The sequence below is a fragment of the Galeopterus variegatus genome, unplaced genomic scaffold (assembly GCF_000696425.1).
Source record: "Galeopterus variegatus unplaced genomic scaffold, G_variegatus-3.0.2 Scaffold3687, whole genome shotgun sequence".
Classification (NCBI taxonomy): Eukaryota; Metazoa; Chordata; class Mammalia; order Dermoptera; family Cynocephalidae; genus Galeopterus; species Galeopterus variegatus.
This window is the reverse complement of record NW_007729798.1, coordinates 71,736-94,467: the sequence shown is the minus strand read 5'-3', so window position 1 is coordinate 94,467 and position 22,732 is coordinate 71,736. Positions and strand designations below refer to the sequence as shown.

At 39.9% G+C, this 22,732-nt stretch overlaps 1 protein-coding gene across 5 annotated transcripts; it reads right to left on the bottom strand.

The window, feature by feature from the left end:
- Nucleotides 1–256: 256 nt before the first annotated feature.
- On the bottom strand, nucleotides 257–22,021 carry ZFP69 (ZFP69 zinc finger protein). Of its 5 annotated transcripts, XM_008585727.1 has the most exons (6): nucleotides 21,645–22,021; nucleotides 20,063–20,541; nucleotides 18,642–18,727; nucleotides 7,039–7,165; nucleotides 6,626–6,721; nucleotides 257–1,617 (listed from the first exon to the last, which is right to left on the bottom strand). In XM_008585727.1, the coding sequence occupies exons 2-6, from the start codon at nucleotides 20,187–20,189 to the stop codon at nucleotides 479–481; spliced, it is 1,575 nt and encodes a 524-aa protein (XP_008583949.1). In that variant the 5' UTR covers nucleotides 20,190–20,541; nucleotides 21,645–22,021; the 3' UTR covers nucleotides 257–478. The 5 variants fall into 5 exon arrangements, with proteins under 5 accessions (XP_008583949.1, XP_008583946.1, XP_008583947.1 ...); XM_008585724.1 differs by lacking the exons at nucleotides 7,039–7,165; nucleotides 18,642–18,727 and having other exon boundaries at nucleotides 21,645–22,019; XM_008585725.1 differs by lacking the exons at nucleotides 7,039–7,165; nucleotides 18,642–18,727 and having other exon boundaries at nucleotides 20,063–20,521; nucleotides 21,645–22,019.
- Between the last annotated feature and the right edge of the window lie 711 nt (nucleotides 22,022–22,732).

Sequence of the window (22,732 nt, the reverse complement as noted above, 5' to 3'; positions counted from 1 at the left end):
AATGGTTGCCTCTAGCTAGTAGAACTTGGTGGTGGTAAATGGAGGAAAGAGGCTTTTCACTGTATACAATTGCCTGTGCCTTCTGAACTTTATACCACGTGAAAACCTTCATTAAAAAAGTAAAATTTTAACTTAAAAAAATAGGAGTGGTAATATTTTAAATAATATGCAGTAGTTCCCAAGTGCTGTCCTGTAAATTGTGAATTCCCATAAAGAACAATTTATTAATCTACCATAAACCAGAAAAAAAAAAATGTGAATTTTTCATAATGCCAAATTTATTTAATTTAAAAGGACCAGATTTTCTTCTTAAGTACTATGGATAGAGGTGTTAACAGATAGTGGTTATCAATGTAGTGGTTATTTACACAAGGGGCATCATTATATCACTTCCTCAAATTTATCTGAGTCCTGAAATTTTAAAGCATAGAATCACTGATTTAGACTTGGCTTTTGTTCTCATGTTGAGTATTTGTTTTTACACACTATTTTGGAAGGCATTTCTTCTGTGTATTTCATAGTGTCGACTAAGTGATGAATTGTAGCTGAAGGCTTTTCCACATTCATTACATTCGTAAGGTTTTTCTCCAGTGTGATGTCTCTGATGTTTCTTAAAGGATGAGTCATGCCTATAGGCTTTTCCACAACGGTTGCATTCATATGCTTTCACTCCTGTATGAACAGTTTTATGGTTGCTAAGGTGTATCCTCTGCCTAAAGGCTTTCCCACATTCCTTACATTTGTAGGGTCTCTCCCCAGTATGGATTCTCTGATGATGTGTTAGATATGCTCTGTGACTAAAGGTTTTAAAGCATGCAGTACATGCATAGGGCTTCTCCCCAGTATGAATTCTTATATGTTCACTAAGGTGTCTAATCTGTCGAAAGGTTTTCCCACATTCACTGCAAGTAAAGGGTTTCTCCCCAGAATGAGTCCTCAAGTGCTGGATCAAGCTAATGTTCTGGCTGAAAGCTTTCTGACATTTATCACAGACATAGGGTTTCTCCCCAGTGTGAGTTCTGTGATGCTGATTAAGTGATGAGCGATGTCTGAAGGCTTTGCCACATTCTTCACATTCAAAGGGTTTCTCGCCAGTATGGATTCTTTGGTGTGTACTTAGGGATGCACTTTGACTAAAGGCCCTTCCACATTCCTTACATCTGAAAGGTTTCTCACCAGTATGTATTCTCATGTGCTCAGTAAGGTGAATGGGTTGTTTGAAGACTTTTCCACATATATTACATCCATAAGTTTTTGTTCTTATAAAACTTGTTGGATGACTAATCAAATCTAATTTGTATCTGTTCCTCTTCCTAGGTGTATTGCATTTATGTTGCTTCTGTTCTCTGATAATATTTGAGCTCACAATGGTATTTTCCCCAAATTTGTTAGTTTCTTGGCCTCTCTTCTTGTGGGTCAAGATGGCTCGTCTCACATCTCTCCCACAGGTTTCCTGGTGCCTTTCTAATGTATCATCGTATCTTGAGACTTTTCTCAATGTGGAATGAATGATATCATCCCTCATGAACTTTTCCATCATAATGTCATGATATAACTGTTGCTGTGAAATGTCATTCTTTGCAGTTGACTCATTAGTTTCTGTTTTACTCTTCAAGTCTGAAAGAAATTTAAAAACACAAATAACATATTCATTATGCTTTGAAAAATCAATTATGGTGTGGTTGTGGAATGGAGATTTAGATAACAATACATATCAGTACATGAGATTTTTAATATATTTAAATAAGGTTATGCAGCCTGGAGAGGTAACAGAAGATGAAATTAAGAAACAGTGAACAGGTTAATAATGTCATTTTATATATAGTAAAATTGAGTCTTTTAGGCCTGCTCTAATAATACTAACAAATAAATTTCAGAGATAAATTTCAGAGGTATGTGTTAAGAATACTCATATAAATCTTTTTTATTTTGGACAGCTGGCCGGTATGGGTATACAAACCAGTGATCTTGTTATTATAAGGCTGTGCTCTAACCAACTAAGCTAACCAGCCAGCCTATATATGTTTCTTATATTGACAACTACTTCTGGACAAAAAACAATCTCAGAAAAAGATGTCCCTCTCCCCACTCCAGCAGTAGCAGGAGACACTAGTTCAAAACATGGGGTTTGAAGTAAGAACATTATGCTATCTTTCATTGAAACTTCTATTAATATACATTGTTCTGCTTTCTGTAGTTATTAATATATCCATTGAAATGTTATTTATACAAAGGAGACTTGTAAGAAACCAAGACTGCTATGTTGCTACTGCTGCTCGGTTCTAGGAAAATATCATTTAACCTTTAAAATTATGACTAGTTTTCTTACTTAGTAATTTGTTGCACCATTACTAATATTTCAACTGACAGGTCTGTATTCCTGAAAGGTTTAACTTCTTGTAAGATTTGTTGGTCAACACAGAAGGATCACTAGCACTTCCATATCCCAAATCCTAAAGGAACAGAGGCAATAATAAAAATCTATGCTCTACAGGACCCTGACTCTGGTCCTGAATAGGGGAGGAGGAAGAGAACACAAAAGGGGAAGAGAAAAGAAGATATTTGTGTACCCCTCCAAAATTCAGTATCCAAGTCTGAAGCAAGCCCAAGTGAGGGGAGAAGAGAAGATTTAACTTTGAATAAAGTTGGAAGATTTTATTATTACACTAAACTAAATAAAAAGTTTATTAAAATTAAGACTATTCTTATTATTTATTTATTTATTTATTTTATTTTTTTTTTTTTTAAAGATGACCAGTAAGGGGATCTTAACCCTTGACTTGGTGTTGTCAGCACCACGCTCATCCAGTGAGCAAACCGGCCATCCCTATATAGGATCCGAACCCGTGGCCTTGGTGTTGTCAGCACCGCACTCTCCCGAGTGAGCCACGGGGCCGGCCCGACTATTCTTATTATTTAAAGGGACTCGACCATCTGAGGAACCTTTTGAGATTTCATCTAGAGGTAGGGAAAGAAATATATGGTAGGTTTTATTATTATTTTCATTATTATAAGTCGAAGAAGAGAAAACCCAGGAGAATATACAATTATTGGAATTAATAACAGAGTGAAACAAAGTAACTGCCTATAAGATCAATATTTGAAATCAGTTGTGGTTACAGCATGGTGTTGTTACACTAACATCAAAGATTTGGATCCCTGTACTGGCCAGCTGCCAAAAAAAAAAAAAAAAAAAAAATCACTTGTGTTAATACATACTCGCGAAAAGTAGTTATCTCTGTTTTACTCTTCAAGTCTGAAAGAAATTTATAAATGCAAATAACATATTCATTATGCTCTGAAAAATCAATTGCTGTAGTGGTTGTAGAATAGAGATTTAGATAATCTCGTTAGCTCAGTTGGTTAGAGCATGGTGTTGGTAACATGAAGGTCAAGGGTTCAGATCCCTGTATGGCCAGCTGCCAAAAAATTAATTAATTAAAAATATACCATCTAAAAAAAAAAAAATATATATATATATATATACCATCTACAATAGCAACAAAATATAAGATTTTCAGGATGAATCTAACAAAAGATGTGCAAAATGTACAAGACCTTTATGGAAAAAATCTTGAAACTTTATTGAAAAAATATTAGGAAATATCAATAAATGGAGCAATATATTATATTCCTGGATAGTAGAATCTAATATCCTAACAATATCTCCTCAAAATTGGTCTATGAATTCAATTCTATTACAATCAAAATGCCAGCGTAGTATTTACGTGTGTAATTTATATAATTCACATGGAAAAGCAAAGGGCTAAAAAATAGCCAGGACAATTTTAAAGAACAAGGTGGGTAAACTACCTCTACCAGATATTAAGTCTCACTATGAAATACAGTAATTAAGACAACCTGGCACTAGAGTAGGGATAGAAAAAAGAATGAAACAGAATAGAGAGAGCCAAGAAACAGACCAAAGCATATAAAGAAACCTGACAGGTGATGGAGGGGCATTAACTACTCAACAAATGGTTACTGGACTGATTATCCATGTGGAAAAAGTTAAACTAGATCTCCACCTCATACTATATATAACATAAATTCCAAATGAATTAAAGTTAATATGAAAAGCATAACTTTAAAAACATAAGAATATATATAGGAACATATATACAAATCCTTCATTTTATATATATATCTATATATATATTCTACATATATGGGTGTGTACGCATCATACATATGATAAAATGGAGGGTAATGGGGCAGAAAAGCATTTCTTACATAAAATGTGCAAACAAGAAAAAAAGTTCACTAACATTAAATTCAAAAACTCACATCCATCACTGCACCCCTCTCCCACAACCAGGCACATGGCGCCAGTGCCTTGGGCTCTGCCCAGGGACCATGGAGAAGGGGACCAAACACACCCCAGAACCAGGCATACCGCCAGTGCCAAGGAGCATGCCAAAAACAGCACCCCCACGTGGGTGGCCCACCACAGCCACCACAATAACCATGGTTGCTGCAAAAATGGCTAGACATCACAGCTACCAGCAGATGGTCCGCCAACCACTGGAGTGCATTCACACAAGAGTCACCAGCAGAGACAAAGAAAAGAGGATGTCTCTTTCCACAAAACCCATTTCAGAGTGACAGAAGAAGCATCTGCTCTATGATAATATTGGGGGACCTGATCACATCTTTCAGCATTGGACAGATCATCTAGCCAACAAGTTAACAGAGTAACCATTATTCTTTCAGAAGGAGAGAAGAAATCTAGGGCAATTAGAGGGGGGAGGGGGAGGGAATGGAGGAAGAGGAGAGGTTGGACAGGGGCATAAAGAATAATTATGATTTATAACAATATATATGTTAGTAATACTGATTTAATCAACATATCTCAATGTTCAACCCCCAAAATATGTATAATCTATTTTCGATTCAATAAATAAAATAAATTATTTAAAAAAAAAAAAAAAACCCTCACATCCATCAAAAGACACTATTTTTAAAAAGTGAAAGATGGGCTACTGTGAGAGTAAAACATTTGTAAAACAAAGTTATCCAAGGATTAGTATCCAGAATATATACATACACATACATATTTTTTTCTATAAATCGATAAGATAAGTAAACAATAGAAAAATTGGCAAAGGATATAGGTTATTTTATTTCATTTTTAAAAGATGACCAGTAAGGGGATCTTAGCCCTTGACTTGGTGATGTCAGCACCACACTCTCCCAAGTGAGCTAACCGGCCATCCCTATATAGAGATCCGAACCCGTGGCCTTGGTGTTATCAGCACCGCACTCTCCCAAGTGAGCCACAGGCCAGCCCGGGATATAGGTTATAAACAGGACAGGAATCCTGGATGGATGCTCAATAAACATGAGAAATATGCTTCCACTCACTAGTAACCAGCAAAATGATAGAAATAAGATACCACATTCATCCACTGAATTTACAAAAATTTTAAAGTTTGACGATGCTAAGTATTGACAAAGATGCTCAGTTTCTGGAAACTCTCAAAACAATACAAATTGGTGTAAGTGCTTTGAAGAGCAATTTGGTAGGTAAAACCTAGCAAAATGAAAGTACATGTATTCCTTGACCCAACAATTTTGCTTCTACAGCTATCTTAGAGAAACACTTGCATATATATGTATGAGATATACATATATGTATATATGATACACACACACACACACAAGAAGATATATACATGAAGGTTTTACTGCAGCATCTTGGTAATCCCCACATTTGAAAACAATATAAATGTCTATCAACAGGAAGATGAATAAACAGTGGCTTATTAATTCAATGGAAATGAATGAACTAGAACAACATGGAGAAATATCAACAATGAGAAAAGCAAGTGGAAGAAGTATATATACCATTTATCTAAAGAATAAAAACATGCAAAACAATGCTATATATTACTTAGGGATATATGTATGTAATAAAAGCATAAAGACACGAGAATGATAATATTTAAACTCAGAATAGTGGTTATTTAGAAAGGTGGAAGGGGAACAGCAGGGCTTCAACTCTGTTTTAGTCCTTAATATAGGTGGAAGCAACATAGAAATTTGTTTTAATGTTCTCTATGCCTTTCTCAATGTCTGAAATATTTCATAAAAGCAAAGTTTAAGGAGATTGTTAAAGACCACTGGATTTGGTGAGAAGAAATCCTGTGGTAATTTCTCTTGCAGAAGTTTTCGTGAAGTAGCTGTTTCAAAAAATTAAGATACATGACTATCTTAAAGAGAATGAGAATTGAAGCTGGGATGGTAAAATGAAAATTGACAAAAAGAGGAAATAGAGTGCAAGAGAGAGAATTTAAGATTTATAGATTGTAACAAGAGTCCTGAAAAGAGTTCTGTTTTCTGTAGAGAGACCACATACACCTGACTGCTTAGAGAAAGCAGCTTTAGATGAGTAGACTTTAGGATACGGAAAAAGGTAAAGTTTAACCTTAATGAGGACAAGAATTCTCTTCCCTCTGACGCCAGAGAGACTTTTGCAAGGGCTGAGTGAAGGAAAGGAGTAAAGTGAGGGGTGAAATCAGGTTTAACGCATACCCTGCGCAGAGGCTGAGCCTTTCCTAGAGCCTGGGAAGACTTTGGGCATTCAGGCGTACATATTAAAAAGTACCATCTGCCTTGGTCTCACCTGAACTGGGATTTCCTGGGCCTTCTTTCTCTGTCATCCATGGCTCTTCTCCTTTCTCCAACTGGGAAATCACAGTAGGTTTGGGGAGCTGATATCCTGCTTATGGAGTATGAAAAGAGAAGAATGTTTATGTTGGTATCTAAGAACCACCCCCAGAATTTAGTTCCAGTCTTCTGGTATTCAGGGTCTCTGGAAGTGGAATGGAGTATGATTTTCTATTCTAGCTCTATGAAGTGAAGTTGTACCCTAAGGAAGGAGAATCAGATACAGCCTGGCTTGGTTTTCAAAGGAATAAGAATCTCTAATACAGAACCCAAGGCCAAGCTTCAAGGAATTCACAACATCAATAATTTAGAAATAATGACTATCCTATAATGGGTAGGTTTTTGGGTATATGGATAGCCCATTCTTACCCACTGCCACCAGGTTCCTGTAGTTCTCCAACATCACCTCTCGGTACAGATTCTGGTGAGCACGGGCCAATTGCCCCCACTCTTCCTGGGTGAAGTCAATAGATATGTCCTTGAAGGTTAACAGTTCCTAGAATATCAAAAATATCCTTTTCAGCCAAGGACCACCCTATCAAGCTCCAAGGAGTTCTGACAGTATTCTAAGTTCTGAGAGATTCTAAACTAGTTTTATCAGGAGCCTCCTCTGGATCTGTTTTGAGATTATTATAAATAACTAAATATATAGAAGACAGATGGTCACACATGCCTTACAAAAAAAAAAAAAAAACTAAGGAGGATAAGGGGAATAGCGAGATTCATAGTGAGGTTAGGGATGATCGTTTATGTACGGTGGTTGGGGAAGGCCTCTCTAAGAGTGATATTTGACCAGAGATGAATTCAGTGAGGGAGCAAGCCATGTGGAAATCTGAGGGGAGAGCATTCTGGGCAGATGCAAAGAACCTAAACTGACAGCATCCTTGGCTTGTTTGAGGAACAGGAAGGTGAACCGCACAAGTTGGAGGCAGGTTAACGAAGGGGAGAGTGGAAGGGGATAGGATCAGGGAGGTAGAAGTGGGGGGTGAGGGAGAGAGGCTTCCCCCACCCCTAAGTACTTACTGCCTCGAAGGCCTATACATTCTGGCTGTGCTTAAATATTGGGGCCCTGCTAGAGTTTAATCCAAAGATGAACAAAACTGTCTGGATGTGTAGTCTAACCCCCTCCTAGCTCAAATACCGTAAAGATAAAAGATCAGTCCCTCAGCAATGGTGGGGGAGGGCAATGGCAGTTGAGCTAACTATAAGTAAGTTTAATCAAATTAAACCTGTATCACAGCCAGACCTCAGCCACATCTCTAGGAGGAATGTGAATCATCAGCCCCTCACCTTAATCACCAGACAGAGGAAAGGACTCAGAGTCTTGGAAATAGAACAAAACAAAACAAACAAACCACATACACACATTCTTTATCCTTCACTGTTATTTTATATACAATATCTGAACTATAATAAAAAATTATTAGATATGTGAAGGAGGAAAATATGACCTATAATTACAAAAATAAAAATCAATACAAGCAGACCCATACATGACCAAGTCATTAGAATTAGCAGACAAACTAAAGCAACTATTGTTGGAGTGAGCAGGATTGAAGCCATTGGCTTTAGTCTGGCCATTCTCCTTCAGGTTTACTGGAGAGATGAGTTAGCCTAACATCTGTCCTCAGGTCACTGGTATTCCTGAATAAAGCTTACTTCCTATTCCACCAACATTTGACTTTTGTTTGTTTTTGTTTGAGGCAGACAAAGGACTTGGGTTTGATAACAAGATTTTGTCAAGCCAAGCCCGGAGATGAATGCCCTGGGGTAACAGATATTGGCAAGCCAAGCCAGGGTTTTTGTATGGGGCAGGCAGCTGGACTTGGGTTCGGTAACACTATTAAAATGCGTGTTAAAGAATTTACAATAAAATATGGATACAATGAGTGAAGAGATGGAGATAGTTCAGGAGAACTAAAGAAATGCTAAGAAAAAAAAAAAACTAAATGAAAATTCTATAAGTGAAAAATACAATATCTGAAAAATTCAATGACAGGCTTAAAGCAGATTAGACACTGATGAAGACATGATCAGTGCAACTTTGGATCAAAAGATCAAACAGCCCAATAGATATTATTCAAACTAGAGCACCAAGAGGGAAAAAAAAAATCTGTGGGATAATATATACACATGTAATTTGAATCTCAAGAGAAGAGAGAATGGACAGAAAAAATATTTGAAAAAATAATGGCTGAAAATTTTCTCAACTGTGGGAAAAAAATCAACCCACAGATCCAAAAAGGATAAACTCAAAGAAAACCACACCTATTCACATCATGGTGAAACTGCTGAAAAGCAAAGATAAAAGAGATGATCATAAAAGTAGGCAAGGAAGGTAGGAAAGGAGGAACAAAATCACAAAAAAAAGTTGGTATGAAACAAACAGACACTACATAAATGATGGTAAGAATAACAGCTGACAATACAAGCTAAAAGATAATGAAACATCTTTAAAGTGCTTAAAAACCAGTCAACACAGAATTCTATATCCAGTAAAAGATCTTCAAAGAGGAAGAAAATATAAAGACATGTTTAGAACAACAAAAGCTGTAAAACTTTGTCACCAGAACCCCCACACTACAAGAAATGCTAAACAAAGTCTTTGGGCTGAAGGGAAATGACGCCAGATAGAGATCTAGAACTAAAAGAAGGAATGAAGAGTGTCTGACTTGGTAAATATGTAGGCAAATATGAAAGAACCATTTTTTCCTTTTCTTATTTTTTTGTATGCCAATTTACTGTTAAAAGCAAAAATAAGAACAATGTATTGTGTGGTTTATAACATGTAGAGTAAAATGTATGATGACAATAGTACAAAGAATGGGAAGGAGTAAATGGAAATATAATTTAAGGCTTTCATATTATCTATGAAGCGGTATAACATTAATTCAAAGCGACTGTGATATGTTAAAAATACATATTGTAATAGCAAAAGCAACCACTAAAAACAAATCAACAAAGTTATCTAAAACATCATTAGAACATAAAATCAAATACTAAAAATCTATTAAATCCAAAAGAAGGCAGGAGAGGAGGAGCAAAGAAACAAAAAACAGACAGGACAAACAACAAAGAACTAGCAGTGTAAGAAATGTAGGGATACCGTAGGCACTCAAGTGGGGGGCACTCCCTAGCAATATGGTGCCCTTCTGGGTTCTTCTCCACAGTAAACAAAGACCGCCAGTGCCAACACCCAAGCCCGCCGGTGCCAACACCCAAGCCCACCTGTGCCAAACCTCAGCCAGTCACAGGTCAAGGCTCACCTCCTGCCCAGCCCCGTCCAATCAGCTACCGCCCGTCCACCCCCTATCAAAACCCGGAACACAGCTCCCTATAAATATACACACAGTCCTTGAATAAAGTGGAACTTCTCTGGCGAACTGTCAGCTTGGGTCATGTCGTCTTATCAGCTCGGGTCCGTGCGCCCTTTCAAGCAGATACACTCAGACCCAATCATTTCAACAATTACTTTAACTGTAAATGGACTAAACAAGCAAGACCCAGCTGTATGTATGTATATATACATATATATATATATATATATATACACACTTTTTTTTTTTTCCCTGACCGGTAAGGGGATCGCAACCCTTGGCACGGTGTGGTCCACACCACGCTCAGCCAGTGAGCACACCGGCCATCCCCATATAGGATCCGAACCCGTGGCCTCGGCGCCACCAGCACCGCACTCTCCCGAGTGAGCCACAGGGTCGGCCCAACCCAGCTATATTTAAGAGGTTCATACTTTAAATACAAAACACTGATAGGTTTAAAGTAAAAAGATGGAAAAAGCTATACCCTGGAAACAATAATTAAGAGAACGTTGGAGGAGCTATACTAAATCAGACCAAGTGGACTTCAGGAAAAGGGATATTACTAAGCAAAACGAAGGATATTTCATAATGATAAGATGGTCAATTCATCAAAAAGACAACAATTCGGGCCGGCCCGGTGGCGCACTGGAGAGTGCGCCGCTTGGGAGTGCGGCGGCACTCCCGCCAAGGGTTCGGATCCCATGTGGAGACCGGTTCTCGCTCGCTGGCTGAGTGCGGTGCGGGCGCGACATCGAGGGTTGCAATCCCGTTGCCGGTCCCCAGTACGGGCGCGACACCGAGGGTTGCGATCCCGTTATCGGTCAGTAAAAAAGACAAAAAAGGAAAAAAAAAAAAAAAAGACAACAATTCTAAGTGTTTAAGCATCTGATGACAGAACTTCAAAATAATAAAGCAGAATTGACAGAACTAAAGAGAGATACAGACAAAACCACAATGATTAGAGATTTTCACACTCCTCTCAGTAATTGATACAACAAGGAGACAAAAACTCACTGAGGATATAGAAGATTTGAACATCTATCAAACAATTTAACCTTATTGACACTTATAGAACACTAGACCTGACAACTGCAAAATACACATTCGTTTTTAAACTCTTTAAGATACCTGTAGATTTACATGCAGTTGTAAGAAATAATACAGAGATCTCATGTACTCTCTACTGAGAGTAGAGCAGAGTATTGATTGGAAAGAGGCATGAGGGAACTTTCTGAGATGGTAAAAATGTTCTGTACCTTGATTTGGTTGCATGGTGTATACATATATCAAAATAGAACCATATACTTAAGTGTATTTTCCTGTATGTAAATTAAACCTCAATTTAGAAAAATTTAATCCTTTCCCAGTCCTAAGAATCCCATTGGTTTATGATAAATGTCAGGAAGTGAGGAATTCTAGACAGGTGGAATGTAGAGATAAGATAACTCTTTAAATAATTAGACAATTATCTTTACTTCTTCCATATTACTGTAAATAACTCTGGAATACATTTTCATCCTAGAAGGCAGAGATTAGCATCTGAACTTCTTAACTGAGGAAACTGAGATTGTAAACAGCAAAAAAAAAAAAATTGCCCCATATCACCAAGCAAGTAAAGACAAGAAATAAAATCAAACTCTGTACCACCTAATTTCAGAACGCAAGTTCTTTTCACTTAAAACTCTTCCGTCTTCCAACAACATCTCCTCTTTAAAAGTCTTTCTTTCACATTTGCTTTATAATTTTTGTTTTGTTTTGCCTATCTTTCCACCAGGTGGTGAGGACCACCACATTTCTGACACCCTGTTGTCAATGCTTTTGTGCCCAGCCTGTCTAATGTGTGCACTGTGAAATGTGGCCTGAACATTTCTTCTCTACTCATGTCTCTTTTGGCTGCAGATTGACTTCCACTCTCAATACTACACAGGTTGAGCATCCCTAATCCAAAAACCCCAAAACTGAAATGCTCCAAAATTCAGAACATTTGAGTGCCAACTTGACGCTCGAAGGAAATGCTTATTGAAGCATTTTGGATTTCGGATTTTTGGATTAGGAATGCTCAACGTAAGTATAATGCAAATATTCCAAAATTTGAAAAAATCTGATATCTAAAACACTTCTGGTCCCAAGCATTTTGGATAAAGGGTACTCAACCTGTACTAAAGGTCACCTCTTCAAGTTCATAGTGATATGTGTACATCACTAAGAATGTCAGAACTTTCTTCTCACTTACAAATTTTAAATTTGGGTATTTTATTGAGGTTTATCTTAGATCCCAAGTGGCATCTGCTGAGTTTTAGAGGCTACAATTGTATCACTCATTTTGCTTTCTCTACAGAAGTTAGCACAATATTAGGTCTAGGTGTTGGTGAAAAATAAGAGTTACACAGAGAGAAGCCACTATGGGTAGGGAAGTTGCCATCACTGAAGCCCAATTTTCTGTATAAAGAGCAACTTGTGTTGAGCTCCCTAGGTTGAAGTCGTTAGTCTCAAAACCCTCCTCTAAAAAAAGTCAGGTTATAGTCTTAAAAACCAAGAAGCAATGTCAAGAAAATGACAGGAAACTCCAACCCACCTGGGATTCTGCTGTTGGGGACCCAGGGCTCACTTCATCCTCTAAACTTTCTCCCTGGGTCATATCAGCATCCTTAGATAGCAGAGCTGGGGAAGGAAAAAAGCCATGAGGTTTGCATCTCCTAAAGCCCCAAAATAGAAAAACTGCCTGCAGACCCACTGAATGTGGCTCCTCTTCCAATACATTCACAAAGGGGGGCATTTAGGTGACTCAACAGCAGCCCGGAGCCTCCTTAATGAGGAGGACCTACAGCACGTTGCTTTGGACATTAACGTTTCCCAGTGGTCAATGCTGGTCCAAAAGCACAGATCTATCAGGCCAAGGCTTTTGTTCAAGAGTGTTCAAAGGCTCCCCACTGACAAGAAAAAAAAATCCAAGCACCCCACCATTGACTTCAAGGCATCCTACCATGTGCCTGAAGCATATTTTCTCAACTTTGGTTACCTCTAAACTACCACTCTTTATACATGGAACACACACACCACATTCTTAACCCTCAGATGAAATACTTCCCATTCTCTGAACCACTCTTCAANCCAGAGATGAATTCAGTGAGGGAGCAAGCCATGTGGAAATCTGAGGGGAGAGCATTCTGGGCAGATGCAAAGAACCTAAACTGACAGCATCCTTGGCTTGTTTGAGGAACAGGAAGGTGAACCGCACAAGTTGGAGGCAGGTTAACGACGGGGAGAGTGGAAGGGGATAGGATCAGGGAGGTAGAAGTGGGGGGTGAGGGAGAGAGGCTTCCCCCACCCCTAAGTACTTACTGCCTCGAAGGCCTATACATTCTGGCTGTGCTTAAATATTGGGGCCCTGCTAGAGTTTAATCCAAAGATGAACAAAACTGTCTGGATGTGTAGTCTAACCCCCTCCTAGCTCAAATACCGTAAAGATAAAAGATCAGTCCCTCAGCAATGGTGGGGGAGGGCAATGGCAGTTGAGCTAACTATAAGTAAGTTTAATCAAATTAAACCTGTATCACAGCCAGACCTCAGCCACATCTCTAGGAGGAATGTGAATCATCAGCCCCTCACCTTAATCACCAGACAGAGGAAAGGACTCAGAGTCTTGGAAATAGAACAAAACAAAACAAACAAACAAACCACATACACACATTCTTTATCCTTCACTGTTATTTTATATACAATATCTGAACTATAATAAAAAATTATTAGATATGTGAAGGAGGAAAATATGACCTATAATTACAAAAATAAAAATCAATACAAGCAGACCCATACATGACCAAGTCATTAGAATTAGCAGACAAACTAAAGCAACTATTGTTGGAGTGAGCAGGATTGAAGCCATGTTGGGACCTTAAACTGCATGGACTTTAGAAAAAAAAGAGAGAAACAGTTTTTTTCTTAGCATGCACTTCTGAGTTCCCTCCTTCCCATGGTTATTTGATATTTTGAACTTTGGTGAGGGGGCAGAATGACATTATTTACATAAATGTAAAGTTGTTTTCCACTGAGCCTGGAGCTGCAAACTTGCAATGAGACAAACACTATTCCAGACCCTGAGAAATCAAGGAAGACATCAATAAAGCTACAATGATTCCATCCCAAAGAAAAACCCTATAGGACCCTAAGATAACATCAAGGACAAGAAAAGAAGCTAGACAAAGCCTTGGAGAGAATTTGTATCCAGCCCCTTACACATCCCCCTCCCTTCTCCTTTTCACTCCCCACATTCCATTCCCTCAATCCCCTCTTTAAAAACCTCTCAGTAAACCTGAGTCTTTGAGATGGCTTTAGTCTGGCCATTCTCCTTCAGGTTTACTGGAGAGATGAGTTAGCCTAACATCTGTCCTCAGGTCACTGGTATTCCTGAATAAAGCTTACTTCCTATTCCACCAACATTTGACTTTTGTTTGTTTTTGTTTGAGGCAGACAAAGGACTTGGGTTTGATAACAAGATTTTGTCAAGCCAAGCCCGGAGATGAATGCCCTGGGGTAACAGATATTGGCAAGCCAAGCCAGGGTTTTTGTATGGGGCAGGCAGCTGGACTTGGGTTCGGTAACACTATTAAAATGCGTGTTAAAGAATTTACAATAAAATATGGATACAATGAGTGAAGAGATGGAGATAGTTCAGGAGAACTAAAGAAATGCTAAGAAAAAAAAAAAACTAAATGAAAATTCTATAAGTGAAAAATACAATATCTGAAAAATTCAATGACAGGCTTAAAGCAGATTAGACACTGATGAAGACATGATCAGTGCAACTTTGGATCAAAAGATCAAACAGCCCAATAGATATTATTCAAACTAGAGCACCAAGAGGGAAAAAAAAAATCTGTGGGATAATATATACACATGTAATTTGAATCTCAAGAGAAGAGAGAATGGACAGAAAAAATATTTGAAAAAATAATGGCTGAAAATTTTCTCAACTGTGGGAAAAAAATCAACCCACAGATCCAAAAAGGATAAACTCAAAGAAAACCACACCTATTCACATCATGGTGAAACTGCTGAAAAGCAAAGATAAAAGAGATGATCATAAAAGTAGGCAAGGAAGGTAGGAAAGGAGGAACAAAATCACAAAAAAAAGTTGGTATGAAACAAACAGACACTACATAAATGATGGTAAGAATAACAGCTGACAATACAAGCTAAAAGATAATGAAACATCTTTAAAGTGCTTAAAAACCAGTCAACACAGAATTCTATATCCAGTAAAAGATCTTCAAAGAGGAAGAAAATATAAAGACATGTTTAGAACAACAAAAGCTGTAAAACTTTGTCACCAGAACCCCCACACTACAAGAAATGCTAAACAAAGTCTTTGGGCTGAAGGGAAATGACGCCAGATAGAGATCTAGAACTAAAAGAAGGAATGAAGAGTGTCTGACTTGGTAAATATGTAGGCAAATATGAAAGAACCATTTTTTCCTTTTCTTATTTTTTTGTATGCCAATTTACTGTTAAAAGCAAAAATAAGAACAATGTATTGTGTGGTTTATAACATGTAGAGTAAAATGTATGATGACAATAGTACAAAGAATGGGAAGGAGTAAATGGAAATATAATTTAAGGCTTTCATATTATCTATGAAGCGGTATAACATTAATTCAAAGCGACTGTGATATGTTAAAAATACATATTGTAATAGCAAAAGCAACCACTAAAAACAAATCAACAAAGTTATCTAAAACATCATTAGAACATAAAATCAAATACTAAAAATCTATTAAATCCAAAAGAAGGCAGGAGAGGAGGAGCAAAGAAACAAAAAACAGACAGGACAAACAACAAAGAACTAGCAGTGTAAGAAATGTAGGGATACCGTAGGCACTCAAGTGGGGGGCACTCCCTAGCAATATGGTGCCCTTCTGGGTTCTTCTCCACAGTAAACAAAGACCGCCAGTGCCAACACCCAAGCCCGCCGGTGCCAACACCCAAGCCCACCTGTGCCAAACCTCAGCCAGTCACAGGTCAAGGCTCACCTCCTGCCCAGCCCCGTCCAATCAGCTACCGCCCGTCCACCCCCTATCAAAACCCGGAACACAGCTCCCTATAAATATACACACAGTCCTTGAATAAAGTGGAACTTCTCTGGCGAACTGTCAGCTTGGGTCATGTCGTCTTATCAGCTCGGGTCCGTGCGCCCTTTCAAGCAGATACACTCAGACCCAATCATTTCAACAATTACTTTAACTGTAAATGGACTAAACAAGCAAGACCCAGCTGTATGTATGTATATATACATATATATATATATATATATATACACACTTTTTTTTTTTTCCCTGACCGGTAAGGGGATCGCAACCCTTGGCACGGTGTGGTCCACACCACGCTCAGCCAGTGAGCACACCGGCCATCCCCATATAGGATCCGAACCCGTGGCCTCGGCGCCACCAGCACCGCACTCTCCCGAGTGAGCCACAGGGTCGGCCCAACCCAGCTATATTTAAGAGGTTCATACTTTAAATACAAAACACTGATAGGTTTAAAGTAAAAAGATGGAAAAAGCTATACCCTGGAAACAATAATTAAGAGAACGTTGGAGGAGCTATACTAAATCAGACCAAGTGGACTTCAGGAAAAGGGATATTACTAAGCAAAACGAAGGATATTTCATAATGATAAGATGGTCAATTCATCAAAAAGACAACAATTCGGGCCGGCCCGGTGGCGCACTGGAGAGTGCGCCGCTTGGGAGTGCGGCGGCACTCCCGCCAAGGGTTCGGATCCCATGTGGAGACCGGTTCTCGCTCGCTGGCTGAGTGCGGTGCGGGCGCGACATCGAGGGTTGCAATCCCGTTGCCGGTCCCCAGTACGGGCGCGACACCGAGGGTTGCGATCCCGTTATCGGTCAGTAAAAAAGACAAAAAAGGAAAAAAAAAAAAAAAAGACAACAATTCTAAGTGTTTAAGCATCTGATGACAGAACTTCAAAATAATAAAGCAGAATTGACAGAACTAAAGAGAGATACAGACAAAACCACAATGATTAGAGATTTTCACACTCCTCTCAGTAATTGATACAACAAGGAGACAAAAACTCACTGAGGATATAGAAGATTTGAACATCTATCAAACAATTTAACCTTATTGACACTTATAGAACACTAGACCTGACAACTGCAAAATACACATTCGTTTTTAAACTCTTTAAGATACCTGTAGATTTACATGCAGTTGTAAGAAATAATACAGAGATCTCATGTACTCTCTACTGAGAGTAGAGCAGAGTATTGATTGGAAAGAGGCATGAGGGAACTTTCTGAGATGGTAAAAATGTTCTGTACCTTGATTTGGTTGCATGGTGTATACATATATCAAAATAGAACCATATACTTAAGTGTATTTTCCTGTATGTAAATTAAACCTCAATTTAGAAAAATTTAATCCTTTCCCAGTCCTAAGAATCCCATTGGTTTATGATAAATGTCAGGAAGTGAGGAATTCTAGACAGGTGGAATGTAGAGATAAGATAACTCTTTAAATAATTAGACAATTATCTTTACTTCTTCCATATTACTGTAAATAACTCTGGAATACATTTTCATCCTAGAAGGCAGAGATTAGCATCTGAACTTCTTAACTGAGGAAACTGAGATTGTAAACAGCAAAAAAAAAAAAATTGCCCCATATCACCAAGCAAGTAAAGACAAGAAATAAAATCAAACTCTGTACCACCTAATTTCAGAACGCAAGTTCTTTTCACTTAAAACTCTTCCGTCTTCCAACAACATCTCCTCTTTAAAAGTCTTTCTTTCACATTTGCTTTATAATTTTTGTTTTGTTTTGCCTATCTTTCCACCAGGTGGTGAGGACCACCACATTTCTGACACCCTGTTGTCAATGCTTTTGTGCCCAGCCTGTCTAATGTGTGCACTGTGAAATGTGGCCTGAACATTTCTTCTCTACTCATGTCTCTTTTGGCTGCAGATTGACTTCCACTCTCAATACTACACAGGTTGAGCATCCCTAATCCAAAAACCCCAAAACTGAAATGCTCCAAAATTCAGAACATTTGAGTGCCAACTTGACGCTCGAAGGAAATGCTTATTGAAGCATTTTGGATTTCGGATTTTTGGATTAGGAATGCTCAACGTAAGTATAATGCAAATATTCCAAAATTTGAAAAAATCTGATATCTAAAACACTTCTGGTCCCAAGCATTTTGGATAAAGGGTACTCAACCTGTACTAAAGGTCACCTCTTCAAGTTCATAGTGATATGTGTACATCACTAAGAATGTCAGAACTTTCTTCTCACTTACAAATTTTAAATTTGGGTATTTTATTGAGGTTTATCTTAGATCCCAAGTGGCATCTGCTGAGTTTTAGAGGCTACAATTGTATCACTCATTTTGCTTTCTCTACAGAAGTTAGCACAATATTAGGTCTAGGTGTTGGTGAAAAATAAGAGTTACACAGAGAGAAGCCACTATGGGTAGGGAAGTTGCCATCACTGAAGCCCAATTTTCTGTATAAAGAGCAACTTGTGTTGAGCTCCCTAGGTTGAAGTCGTTAGTCTCAAAACCCTCCTCTAAAAAAAGTCAGGTTATAGTCTTAAAAACCAAGAAGCAATGTCAAGAAAATGACAGGAAACTCCAACCCACCTGGGATTCTGCTGTTGGGGACCCAGGGCTCACTTCATCCTCTAAACTTTCTCCCTGGGTCATATCAGCATCCTTAGATAGCAGAGCTGGGGAAGGAAAAAAGCCATGAGGTTTGCATCTCCTAAAGCCCCAAAATAGAAAAACTGCCTGCAGACCCACTGAATGTGGCTCCTCTTCCAATACATTCACAAAGGGGGGCATTTAGGTGACTCAACAGCAGCCCGGAGCCTCCTTAATGAGGAGGACCTACAGCACGTTGCTTTGGACATTAACGTTTCCCAGTGGTCAATGCTGGTCCAAAAGCACAGATCTATCAGGCCAAGGCTTTTGTTCAAGAGTGTTCAAAGGCTCCCCACTGACAAGAAAAAAAAATCCAAGCACCCCACCATTGACTTCAAGGCATCCTACCACGTGCCTGAAGCATATTTTCTCAACTTTGGTTACCTCTAAACTACCACTCTTTATACATGGAATACACACACCACATTCTTAACCCTCAGATGAAATACTTCCCATTCTCTGAACCACTCTTCAATGAAAATACCCACTTTTCTATCCTTTCCCTAAGTTATCTACAAAAAACTTAAAACATTCTTCAAGGCCCAATTCGATACTATCTGCTTTGTGAAAATTTCTCAAATACATACTATCAGAAGAAAGTTTCCTATCCCTTGTATTCCAACAGAACTTTTCCTAGGCTACCTTTTATTATTTTGATCTGGGTGTTTGTCTATCTGTATCAATTAATAACAAACATTAGAAATAATTATTCATTTTTCCATCTGTCAAAATTAGCCAAAATCAGCTAGAACATAATACTGGCTGAAAATGAAGTGTTAAAGGTATGAGTTAAGACACTACACAAGATGCATGAATTCCACTGTCGTCTATATACTCCTGACCAGACCACTAAATAAGGTGTGATCATGAGCATGTTTCCTGTAGAACCCACACAGTTCAAGGTAAAATGAGAGTAATCATGCATTTCATTCCTGCCTCTTGCCAGAAGATGAAAAGGAAAAAACTGCTATTTGTGAAAATATTGGTTTGGGGCTAAAATCACTGGAACTTGTGCAGGAAAACACTTGGAGAACTTAAGCGGACAGAAACCTTTGACCTCCTATCCATGAACCACATTCCCACACTCAGGAGCCACTGGTAGGGAACACCCTGTATCCTGCCTTCCTGTCATGTGTTGTATTTGAAGACAAGAGATGGAAGCAGCATAGAGCATGTGTCACAGGGGCCCATGCTGAGAGCCCAATATTTTCTCTTACAGATACCCACTTCCCAAAAGACACAAGCGTGAACCCCCAAGACCTCTTTCCCCCAATTTTCTCCCCAGGAGACCATACTCAATGAAGTGTGTACCTATATTTTCACACACATATAAGACCTCCTTCTTTACAGCCTATTCTCACCTTCTCCTTCAAACATTTTAGTCACATCCTCCCACAGGGGCGCCCCCTCCTTGGCCTTCTTTGGATGGTGCAATTTCACCCAGGTGCTGGCCTCTGTGGGCAGGGTGATCAGGAGCTGCTGTGGCATGATGATGCTTGCTTGATTGGACTTGTCCACTTCTGGTAAAGAAACTGCTGGAACCTCTGATGACAGACTTCACAGTCGTGTGGTCCTCCTCAGATCACAATCTCCTGCTCTCAGGACTATGACATATCCCTGTGGCGCCAGGACCTGGAGAATCCTTCATGCTGTTGTGACTTCAACAACTCTGAAAAACGGATTCCCCTCTTAAATTAAGCACTGTTTCTTTGGGAGGCAGCCAGTTGGGTAGGTTTGAGTACATGTCTATATTCTCTTCTAGAGGAACAAAAGAGAGGAGGGATCCAGAGGCACCTGTCATACAGCCAGAACTCCAGAACCTGCAGAAATATATTTAAAACTGCAAAAGATCCAAAACAAAGATTTGGCATCGATGACGGAATAGGTATAATAAATGTTCTTGGATGTGGCTCTATCTTCCAGTTCCATACATACACACATACACAATCAGTCAACAATACACAACATCCTAAGATGCACAAACATGCACAGACCCTGCCTTCACTTCCCTCTTTGAAAGCTACATGCATTTCCTGCCTGGACACAGGTTTTGAAATCAGACAACCTGGCTTAGAACCCTGACTCTTACAGGTAAAAACTCTGAGGCACTTCAACTCTCTGAGCTTCAGTTTCTCCATCTACAAAATGGGGAAAATAATTGTACTTCATAGGATTGTAATGCTGATTATTGAGCCAATGCTAGGCATACAGCAAACCTATAACAAACATTATTATAAACCTTTTCTTTTAATGCTGTATCACAGCATTATCTTTTAAAGTTATTTTTAAGAAACAAGTAGAAATCTGAATTCAAAGCTCATTTCAAGTATCTCAACTAATAGAACAATTACCTAGCTGTATTTTGGCATGAGCAAGCAGTGACAGACACATCACCTCCCACGCAGACGTCCAGCAGCTGGCAAGTCCCTTTTAACCTCACTGGTAAGGTGCATTCTGGTTTCAGAAATGTTAAAATTGGTGGAGAGGGGTATGTCGACAAATGGACGAAATATAATACTGCAAGTATAATGAGGACTATTGCAGAATTGTTTCTAACAGGCAAATTTGGAAACAACCAAATCCATCATCTCATCCAACCCCTGGCATCTGAGCAGGTGCCTCTACCGTGACCAGGTCCAATGTATCTGGCCCCCCAAGAGAAGTCCTAGCTCCGTGGAAAGACGGCCAGCTCAAGTTTTTCAAGTTTGTGAGGAAGGGAAGGGTATGTGACTTGAGTGCGTCCTAGAGATTGGAGCTTGTGCAAAATATCCTACCAGTGAATGTATAAAAAATCTTGTTACCAAAGCGCAGAAACTTTCTAATCTTACTTTTGAAAGAGTTAATGACTGAGCAGCTTCATTTCGAAGATGTCCCGTCCTCACTCACAGTGCTCGCAGACGTGCCAAGCTTGAGGACTGCAGACACACAGAAGCCCCTACTCACCAGATCGGCTCTGGACGCAGGCAGGACCCGAGATGGGGGCGTGAGAGCGCTCGCTCCGGAGGCTGTCAGCTGCAAAGAGTGTTTCCTTAGAGAAGGACTGGGTGGTAACAGATTAGTTCTTTCCCAGCCTTTCATGGACAGACCACATCTTCACTCAACGCAATGATTCCCCAAAACGTCCAGTGCTCACGTAGGGTTCCTTCGGAAGCCCAGAAGACCCTCGGCCTCTGGACTGGACCAGAGTCTTTTCCAAATACCCATCCAGGACCCGCGTAGGGCTGGTGGGCCTTCCGCACCCCCAGGAGCGGAGCTTTTGGGGGTCGGAATAGAAGGGGAGCCTGGACCGGCTTCTCGCAGAGCCGGGCGAGGATACAGCTCGCCGGCTTCTGCTTTAATGCCGGGGCCGGCGGCAGCGACCAAGCTCAGTCCCGGCCTCCGGCTGCTTAGGCCTCAGCCGGGCGTCTCCTGGCGCCTTCGGCCTCGGGGCGCACCCTCCCCGTTGCCCGCCCCACCGGCCGTCCTCGCCCCTGCCCAGGTGCCCCGGTCCGGCCCACCACAGGCGGTCGCGAGGCAGATGGAACTTCCGGCGGGCGCGCGAGCCCAGCTGCCGGCCCCGCCCACGAGGGGCGGCCGCGGAGCCCGTCCTCTCCAGGAAGTAGCGCGCCCCGGAAACCCGGAAGCCGGAAGCTGTCGGAGCACGTCCCGGCGCGCGCGCACACGGGCTACCCAGACCCCGGCAGCGGTGGCCGCCAGATAGGCCAGCCTGGGGCACCCGACAGTAGTCCCCGAGAAGCCTTGTGGCGCGGTGGGAAAGCCCCTTCACTGTCATTTATTCATTCGTTCGTTCGACTGTCTTCTGAGTCAACTAAGATCTGCCGGACATTCTTATAGTCTGAGGATACAGCAGTAAACAAAATGCAGTTCCTGCTTTCTTGGAACTTAATTCTGGTGAAATTAACTGATAATAATAAATAGAAAAATAAATAGATGATACCTCAGGCGGTGGTATGAGCCATGAAGAAAAAGGAAGCAGGGTGGGGAGAGGGGGCATAGAGGACAACAGAAATTCCCATGGTGGGCTAGGATGT

What these genes read in the sequence shown, in the direction of transcription:
- ZFP69 (XM_008585727.1), bottom strand. Translation starts at nt 20,189, where the DNA reads ATGCCACAGCAGCTCCTGATCACCCTGCCCACAGAGGCCAGCACCTGG. An exon ending in CCCCAACAGCAGAATCCCAG is followed by an intron (nt 7,166 to 18,641) that starts GTGGGTTGGAGT and finishes TTGATATTCTAG; the next exon opens with GAACTGTTAACCTTCAAGGA. An exon ending in CAGGAACCTGGTGGCAGTGG is followed by an intron (nt 6,722 to 7,038) that starts GTAAGAATGGGC and finishes CTCCATAAGCAG; the next exon opens with GATATCAGCTCCCCAAACCT.